Raw genomic sequence first — 9,793 nt, 5'->3', positions numbered from 1 at the left:
ACCTTCACTACAGTAGCAATCTCAATAGGGCTTATTTTCGGGGGAGGGCTTATTTTAGAGGAATCTTACACAGTAAGGGGAGGGCTTATTATCGGGGAAACACGGTAAATTCATATTAGGCAACATTTATTAAACAGTTACTAGGTGGAAGACACAGTACTTGACAAAGGTAAAAGATAGTCCCTTTTAACTGATACAACTATTCTATTAGGAACCTGAAGACTTGTTTTACTTTTGGAACATGAAAGACCTATGAATATTTAAAAAAGGGGAGAGATCCCCACACTTAGTAGAAACTGGTTAATTCAAATATCCACTCCCATTATTTCTGAGGATTTGAACAAAAAATGAAAAAGATTCCAAGATCAATAAAGATAATTATATCTTGTTTTTCCTAAATTGTTTTTATAAATGTTAATAAACTTGTATTTATAGGTGTCACCTTGCCAGTGTTTGAACATTATCAAGAAGGAGCTGACAGTAAGTAGTAAATTACTTATCTTTTGTTGCCTGCATATTATATGGTTGGGCAATTTTGATTCTCCTAAAATGAACCTAGTTATAGAGTAAATTGTAGGATGGAACTCCTTGAAGATAACCATTTTGTAGTTATTTTTATAATGGTCTCTGCCACAGTAAGTGGTAAGTGTTATTGAGCCATCTCCTTGTGTTGTATACACTGGGGGAGACCAAAGTTTAATGTTCAGTTCAACAAATAGTAAGCACCTCTTACGTGAAAGATGGACAAGGTCCTTTACAAAAGGTTAAGACGACATCAGCCCTCTTATACTCACTTGCATTCCTTGGAATTGAAAGGAAACCCAGCTTCTCACTAAGTACATGTTTTTTGATTTGGTCACATTGTAAGTTGCTAAATGTAAGCAACTCTGAACCTCTTGATATTTACTGTTATGTGCTTGAGATAGAAAATAAGAGGGAAAGTATCAGTTTTATCTTTTTGCAGTAATGCTTTTTCACTGGTTATTTCAGGTTATGAGTTGACTGGTTTGGCCAGAGGTGGGGAACAACTGGCCAAACTGAAGAGGAACTATGCCAAAGCAGTGGAGTTGCTGGTGGAACTAGCTTCGCTGCAGGTCAGTATAAGTGTCAGAAAGACTAAAGTCCAGTTTCCAGTTGTTGAATCTTGAACCTTGTAGCATGTAAGAGATAGTATTTAAACATCCTGAGAACATATATAAATAGGAAACAAATCTAAAATCTGCTTATTTAAAATTAAATGACTTGTATACTGTCATCTTCACTGTTGCCACTGTCCAGGTACTTTACTGGTATAATTGACAAGATTATGTTAAACAAAGGAAAGTGACATCTAGAGTAGACTAGAATAATGACTTTGTTCTTATTAATATGTGTACATATCCTTTCACAGTTACTCCTAAGTTAGTTACCTCTTTCTTTTTTAAAAAATGTATTTATATTTTTAAATTTAGAAGACTTCTATACTCTTCTGGATGTATATGTGTTTCCTCCCCTTAAACCTATTCTTTTTTTTTTTTTTAATTAAGCAATCAGGGTTAAGTAACTTGCTCAAGGTTACACGGCCAGTTATTTCTGGGTGTGGTGCTGAGTGTCTGAGCCCGGGATTCGTTCTCCAGGTCGTCCCAACACTGGAGCCGGTACTCTTACTCGCTGAGCCACCTGGCCGCCCCTAAGCAATTGGGGTTAAGTAACTTGCTCAAGGTTACATGGCCAGGTGTTTCTGGGTGGGTGCTAAGTGTCTGAGCCCAGGATTCGATCTCCAGGTCGTTCTAACACTGGAGCCGGTGCTCTTACTTGCTGTGCTACCTGGCCGCCCCCCTTAAACCTATTCTTGATGAAAGTAGGTTTCCAGAACTAACAGCCCTCTTTCCCTATCTAAATCCTCTGTATTGGTTCTTCCTCTTATTTTCATTTCAATAAGATAATTACTCTTTTAGCTGTTCTTGAATGGTTTTACTTTTTAAAGTTGTGTCATACTCAGGTCTACCTCAGTCTTTCTTATAAGCTACATAATTACTAGTAACAATCTGACTTAGACATAGGTTTTACATTTTCCTTACATAAAAGGTAAACATCTTATTCTTATTTAGGCCCTTGTAATTGGTCATTGCTATGTTATGTACCTTATCTTTTTCTTAGCCTTCGTATGTTAAATGTTCTGTTGAGTTCAGGGTTTTTTTTTTTTAACAGAATCCTGAAAGTCTAACAGTTGATCAAATGTCCATTATTTTTCCGTTCAAAATTATTTTTATGGGGTATGATATTTTCGACCAGAGGCCCAGTTCTTTGGCTCTTTGATATATGTTATTCCAAAATCTGCAGTCTTTTAGAGTTGCCAACGCTAGGTCTTGTGTGATTCTGATTGTGGTACCATCATATGTAAATTTTTTTTCTTGTTGCTTGTAACATTTTGTCCTTGATCTGGGGGTTTTAGAATTTAACTATAATATTCCTGTGAGTTTTCCTTGTAGGATCTCTTTCAGGTGGTGATCGGTGGATTTTTTCTATTTCTACTTTCCCTTCTTTTCTAATGGTTTAGGACCATTTTCTTTAATTATTTCTTGTATTAATGTATCAAGATTCTTTTTTTTGATCAGAACTCTCAGGTAGTCCAATTATTCTTGTGTTTTCTTGATCTGTTCTCAATATCCATTGTTTTTCTTATGAAATGTTTCACATTTCTCTTCTATTTTTTCATTCTTTATATTTTGTGTTTTTATTTCTTCATCTCTTATAACTTTTCTGGCTTCCCCTTGCCCAATTCTGATTTTCAAGGAGTCATTTTCTCCCTTAAGTTTCTAGATCTCCTTTTCTAATTGGTTGACTTTCTTGTCATAATCTTGTTTTTCTTGCATTATTCCTATTTTTCTTTTTAATTTTTCTTCAGTCTCTCATTTGATTTTTAAAGTTTTTTTTTAAGTTCTTCAGTGAATTCTTTTTGGGTAAGTGACCATTTGACATTACTCTTTGTGGCAGAAGAGAGTTTCTTTGTTTCAGTATCCTCCTCTGAAGACGAACCCCAGTCTTCTCTATTCCCATGGTAGCCCTTTATGGTTGGATTCTTTCTCCTTTGCTTATGCATCTTTTTTGGTGTGTGTGATAATTTAGTTTTTATAATCACCTTTAGTCCTGCAATATGAGGGATGGTGCCTCTGGTTTCTGTTCCTCTTCAGTTCTCCCCCTCTGACTTTGAACTGAAACCAAGACCTCCACCCTCCTGTAAGTGCCCACAGCCAGCATCCCGCCCCACTGCTTCTGCACTCCCTTGGTGTATGCTGGTTCCTTCTTTCCCCCTGCAGCTCTCCGAAGCACAGCTGGGTCTAGCATTCCTTTCTCAGCAGAGGTTCCCTAGATCTTCTCTAGGACAGACACCCAATTCCCCTCACTGTTGGCAGTGGGAGAGAAAAGTTCCTTTGGCAGGAGGGAGCCAGCCTCCCAAAACAGCTTACCTCAGGACTTGCTTGTTTCAGCAGTTTGCCACTTATTAATGGCCACCCCAGACTGGAGGTGTCTTCACAGGAAGGTAAATCTAGTCCCGGGATTTTTCTTCAGGTCTTCTTTGATTGTCCCAAGAGGACCCCTCTTCTGTCCCTACTCTTATTGTTTTCACTGCTCTGTGTTCACCCAGATGCTCTATTTTATCTCTTTTTGTTGAGGAGAATCTTGAGAGCTTGAAATTTCCTGACCTCCACCATCTTCCCAGAATCCTCTTTCTTCTTAACATGCTTAATTGACTTGGTCGAAGTGATTTATTTTAAATCAGAGTGAAAGTGGAATAATTACACAATTCTGTAAGGCCCTAAACATCTATTAGAAATCTGCATTATAAAAACATCTTGAGAAGTAGGCTTGCTTCCAAAAACAGTTGTTCCAGCATTCAGAGCTGAGCCAGATGAGTTAATAATACTGGTTATGAGCAAAAGTTTACCTATTTGTAATTTGTTCTCTTGTCTTAGACTTCATTTGTTACACTGGATGAGGCCATTAAAATTACAAACAGACGGGTGAATGCCATTGAGCATGGTGAGTATGAGCAGCAATAGAAGAAGCAGTTTAAAAAAAAACAGTCTTGGAATCCACTCTTCTTCTGTGTTTCTTTTGTTCTTTATTATACGCATATCGGTTCCTTGTTCTCCATACCACTTTTCCCTCTTCCCCCAAAACAAAACATTGAACGTTTATTGTGCTACAAGCCCCAGTTTTGTCCTTGTTAAATGTACTTAATTCTTCCTTTCCCTAGAATAAGATCCCCACAAGCTGTATGAAGCCCTTTCAGTCAGTTAATACTTAATAAGCACCTGTGTTCCTGGCACTCTGCAAAGTGCTGGAGATACAAAAAGAGGTGACAGTTACTAGCCATGTGACCTTGGGCAAGTCACTTAACCCCAATTGCCCTGCCTTTCTCCCCCTCCAAAAAAAGCAAAAAAAAAAGGTGAAAGACAAGCAGGTACAAACAAGCAATGTACAGATTAAATAGGAACAATTTAAAGAGGGAAGGCATTAAGAAGGGTTAGGAAATGCTGTCTGTGGAAGATATTTTAATTGATACTTGAAAGAAACCAGGGAAATGAGTAAGTAGAGAAGAGCAGGAGGAACATTCTAGGTACGGGGGGACAGCCAGAGAAAATGCCCATAACTAAAAGATGGAATGTCTTGATCATGAAACAGTAAGGAGGCTAATGTCACTACATCAAAGAGTACATAACAGGGCATAAAGTGTAAGACATTGGGAATGAGGAGGGAATGTTGGTTATTTGGCTAGACCAGAGTATTTTATAGTTTATCCTGGAGGTGATAAAGAGCCACTGGAGATTATTGAGTGTGACTTGGGTAGACTTGTACTTTAGGAAAATCACTCTGACTGCTGAATGGAGGATAGATTGGAGTGGGGGGAGATTTGAGGCAGGCAGACCCACTGCAGACTATTGTAGCAGTTTGGACATGAGGTAATGAGGCCTTGCATCACAGTAGTGACAGTGTCAGAGGCGAAAAGGGGGTGTGCAACAGCTTGTAGATGGAGAGTTGAGGAGTCCAGGATGAGTCCTAGGTTGCAAGTGTAAGGGACTAGGAAGATGATGTTGCCCTCAACAGTAATACAGGTTAAAAGGGGAAAAGATTTTATGACGAACGATAATGAATTCCATTTTGGACATGTTGAGTTAAGATGTTTGCCAGATGTCCAGTCTGAGATGTATGAAAGGCAGTTGGAGATGTCATATTGGAAGTCAGCAAAGAGGTTGGGGCAGGATAGGTAAATTTGAGATTCATTAGCATAGAAAAGGCAATTAAATACTTGGAAGCTGATGATATTACCAGATAAAGTAGTACAGAAGTAAAAATATATGAGAAGATGCCCAGAACAGAGTCCTGTAGTATACCTACAGTTAGAGGATGTTATTTGGATGAGGATCCAGCAAAGAAGACAGAGCAGGAGGCTTCAGATAACTAAGAGGGAATCCGGGAGAGAGTGATATCCTAAAACCTAGAGAGAAGAGAATATCAAGGTGGAGAGAGTGATCAACAGTGTCACAAGGCTACAGAGGTCAAAAAGAATGAGGATTGGAAAAAAGCCATTGGATTTGGCAGTTAAGAGATCATTGGTAACTTTGGAGAGAGAAGTTCAGGTAGAATGATGAGGTCAGTAGAAACAAGACTCAGAAGAGACTGAGAAGAGTGAAAGTAGAAGTACTTGTTATAGATGGCCTTCTCAAGAAGTTACCCACAAAGGACAGGAAGAGATATAGAATGATAGGGAAGATCAAGTTAGGGTTTTTTGAGGATGGAGCAGAGTCCATAGCCATGTTTGTAAGCAGTAGAGAAAGACCTGATAGGGACAAACTGAAGACAAGTAACAGAGTGGGAATGATAGAGGGGTCAGTCTGTTGGAGATGGTGGGATAGAATGGGATCACTGATGTACATAGAGAGATTGGCCTTGGAGAAAGAAGTAAGGCCACTTGAAGAGGTGAGATAAGAGATAGTGGCAGAAGGATCTGATAGGAGATGAGGAAGATGGGAAAAGAGGGAGCTCATAGCAAATGGTCTCAATTTGTTCTGTAAAATATGAAGCAAGGAGAGTGGGGAGAGGGAGTAAGGGGGAAGTTTAGGAGGTTTAAAGAGGAATGAAAACATTTGGAAGGGTCACTGTGGAATGGGATTGTGAGTTGGTAAGGGAGATGTAAAAGGATTCCCTAGCAGCAATGAGGACACATTTGAGGTTTTATAGCATAAATTTGTAGTGGACCCAGTTGGAACAATTGAGTAATTTTTTTTTTCCATCTTCATTCATTAGCACTTCTGTATATGGGAGTGAAGGCAGTTGAATTGTCCATAAGTCAAGATTTATATATCATAGTGATATAAGGAAATCGGGGACTCGAGAATAGAATAACATAGACTTTAACTGATCAGTAGGTCAAGATGGGAAAAGAGGAGTGAGGGAGGTAATGCAGGGGAAATGTTCTGGGAGAGAACCAAGGAGTTGAAAGATTGGAGATACAGAGTGGACAAAGAGTAGGGTCTGGAAAGGGGAGGCAGATGGAGAGGCTCATGAGGAACCAATAAATTATGGCCAGATAATGGGAATTTTAGAATTCTTGAACATGGTGGTGGTGTATTTCTGCGTGATGGTAGAGTCAAGGGAATGATCATCTTTGTATGTGGCTGAGGTCAGAAGGAGTGGGTCATGGGAAGTGAGTAGGTTGAGGAACTGAGTGATTAGGGTGTTTGGAGGCGAATCAATATTAATCAATATTAAATTAATTAGAATTCCCAATTAAGGAAGCAAATGTTGAGGAAGAAAGAGAAATTGTGAGCCAGGTTCCAGATTTGTTGAAGATTTGTTATTTGTCAACAATAATTAACCAAGATTCTGATTGGGTGATAGATGTGAATTGCATGAACCTCAGTGTAGGAGAGATTACTGAGTGATGGAGTTAAGGGGAGAACCTGGAAGTGGCTGTGAGAGCAAGTAGACAGAGGGGAATGAGTGAATGTGCAGTCAGTACTGGCAAGGGTGACAGGGAGGCTGTTATTAAGCAGGGAGGTCAGATTTCAGTGATTACTAGAAGATGGAAGGAGTGGGAGAAGAAAAGATTTATGATGGAAGCAGGTTTATTGTCTGGCCCAAGCTACATCAGCGTTCTAGAGTTGTTCACTACATTGATCAACATTTTCAAGTCTTCCAGAGTTGTTTTTATTTATAATGTAATTTTTGTGTAAATTGTTCTGATTTGCATTTCTCTTAATCATTTAGAATATTCTTTCATGTGTTGGAATAGTTTTCAGTTCTTTAGAGAACTTTTGTTCATATTCCTTGACAGCTTTTTTTTTGGAGGGAGAAAAGCAAAGCAGTTGGGGTTAAGTGACTTGCCCAAGGTCACATAGCTAGTGTGTCAAGTGTCTGAGTCTGAATTTGAACTCAGGTCCTCCTGACCCAGGGCCAGTGCTCTCTATTCACTGCGCCACCTAGCTGCCCCTGACAGCTTCTTTATTAGGAAATGGCTTTAGTTCATATGGGTTATTTTTCTGTGTATCATAGATATCAAAACCATTACTTGAGATGATTGATGCAAAGGTCGGTCCCCCCTGCCTAGGGTGATTGTTTTACTTTTTAGTTTAGATGAATTAGTTTTGTTTGTGCAAAAGTTTTCAATTTTGTGTATTCAAAATTTTTCAGTGTTCCATGCTCTGTAAACAAAAGGGTCTACGTTCCTTTTCATATCTCTTCTCTAATGCCAAGCTTCTTTATAAATTTCTTAGCATTCAGTTTCAGTTTGTCTTTTTGGTCTTCCCATTTTCATTTTTGTCATTTATTTATTTATTTATTTTGCTTTTTGGAGGGTAATTGGGGGTTAAATGACTTGCCCAAAGTCAAGTGTGTCAAGTGTCTAAAGCCAGATTTGAACTCGGGTCCTCCTGACTCCAGGGCCAGTGCTCTATTCACTGTGCCACCTAGCCGCTTCTCATTTTTGTCATTTATGTCTGTTGTTTTACTAGTTATTTTTACTTTTCATCATTCCTAAGTCTTCCCATATAGTACTGTGTTTGTGATAATTATTTTGACATGATATTCCTTGTATTCGTGCACCATAACTGTTTTTAACCATTTCAAATCAATGGGCATCTACTTTGTTTCTTACAAAAGGTGCTGCTGTAAATATTTTGGTATGTATGTTGGTTTTTGGGGGGTATATTTTTTTTGTCACTGACCTCCTTGAAGTATATGTAATTTTGAAATCAATGGACGTGGATATTTAAGTTGCTCTGCATAATAGTAAATGTTTTCTAGAATTAAGTTTCAACTTATTTTCTTGTTTGGTCTTTACATGGCTTTTTAAGGAAATTAAAGCATTTACTTTGAATTTTCCTGGATCTTTCCTAGGTAGGGAAAGGGATTTGCATGTATTAGAATTAAATTTATCTCCTTAACTTATGCTTTTTTTATATCAAAGAGTGAATAATGTCATTACATTTGTAATGTACAGTTATTGTAGCATTGTAACATAGTATCAACATTTTACTGAGAGACGAGGATATGAAGATAGTCTGCCTTACTGTGTGTGTCTTTTATTACTCTAGTGATCATTCCCCGGATTGAATGCACGCTTACTTACATCATCACGGAACTGGATGAACGAGAGCGTGAAGAGTTTTATAGGTGTGTTGGGCTTGGCACTCAATTGGGGACATAACTACTGATAATATTTGCTATGTATATTGACATTTCCTATTTAGCCCTTTCAGTTGTCTTTGATTTGCTAAATAGAAAGCATAAGGATATCATTGAAAATAAGAACTCTTATTTTGAAGGTTGGTATGCTTCCTTAGAAGTCTTTTGTAACTTGAGTGGTGTCCTAGGAGACCCAGGAGAGGGAAGGCTAGGTTTGGAAACACAGCTCCATCTTCACATCTTGTTTCTTGCTTGACCTTGGGCTAGTTACTGAACCTCTCTTAGCCCAACTGGGAAATGAGGTTGTCAGACAAGATGACTGGTATGGGCTCTTCCAGCTCTAAACTATGATCTTGTCACTGGTAAGAAGTTGAAAATGTTTTCAGATGCAACTGTTTCACTTAAAAATCAACAAAATGAAGGGAGAGAGGACAGGAGTGGTTATTATCAGCCAATTACATAATATCATATGTATCGTGGGGAAGAGGGAGAGAAGACAGTGTATCTAAAACAATTCATGAATAGTACAGTACAGGATAGAATGAAGTGCTGTCAGTCATGTAGGGAATCTGAGGAGATGAAGATGAGTGAAGGCTGGATCAGTCAAGGAAGCCTTGGTAATGGAGGAGGTAGCAGAACTGGAGGGGCTTGGAGGATGCTAAGAGGTTTTTGTTTGTTTGTTTTTTTACAGTGTAGATGAGTAGTGCATCATTGCCATTAATTGATAATTTTAGAACTATAATATTTAGGGCAAGTGAACCATGAACTTAAATGAGTGAAAATCTTTATTTCAGTATACTTTTACTTTATTTACTTTGTTATTATTTTAATATCTTATGAGAAGGGGTCCATTGATCTCTTCAGGCTGCTAAAGAAATTTATAAAAATTTAAAATTTATAAAAAATTTTTTAAAAGGTTAAGAACTATTAGTTTAGAGGCTGAGCTATTTGGACTCATATGATCTAGAATTTTAATAAATATATAAATTTAGATGGCCTATTAGAGACCACTAAGAGTTAATATTTTGGGGCGGCCAGGTGTTTCTGGGTGGGTGCTAAGTGTCAGAGCCCGGGATTTGATCTCCAGGTCTTCTCAACACTGGAGCCAGTGCTCTTACTTGCT

General features: G+C 38.3%; 1 protein-coding gene across 1 annotated transcript in view; it reads left to right on the top strand.

Annotated features, from left to right (window-relative positions):
- ATP6V1D (ATPase H+ transporting V1 subunit D) overlaps positions 1 to 9,793 on the top strand; it is a 21,459-nt gene that overhangs the window by 9,865 nt on the left and 1,801 nt on the right. The window contains exons 5-8 of the mRNA XM_069082434.1: positions 436 to 480; positions 991 to 1,094; positions 3,957 to 4,023; positions 8,580 to 8,658. Of these exons, the coding sequence (XP_068938535.1) occupies positions 436 to 480; positions 991 to 1,094; positions 3,957 to 4,023; positions 8,580 to 8,658 (295 nt within the window). The remainder of the gene's footprint in view (positions 1 to 435; positions 481 to 990; positions 1,095 to 3,956; positions 4,024 to 8,579; positions 8,659 to 9,793) is intronic.

Source organism: Petaurus breviceps, unplaced genomic scaffold, assembly GCF_028583685.1.
Source record: "Petaurus breviceps papuanus isolate PSGF00001 unplaced genomic scaffold, PetGlider_PUasm1.0 166, whole genome shotgun sequence".
Taxonomy (NCBI): Eukaryota; Metazoa; Chordata; class Mammalia; order Diprotodontia; family Petauridae; genus Petaurus; species Petaurus breviceps.
The sequence above is the reverse complement of the archived record's forward strand: the minus strand, read 5'-3'. Positions and strand labels throughout refer to the sequence as shown.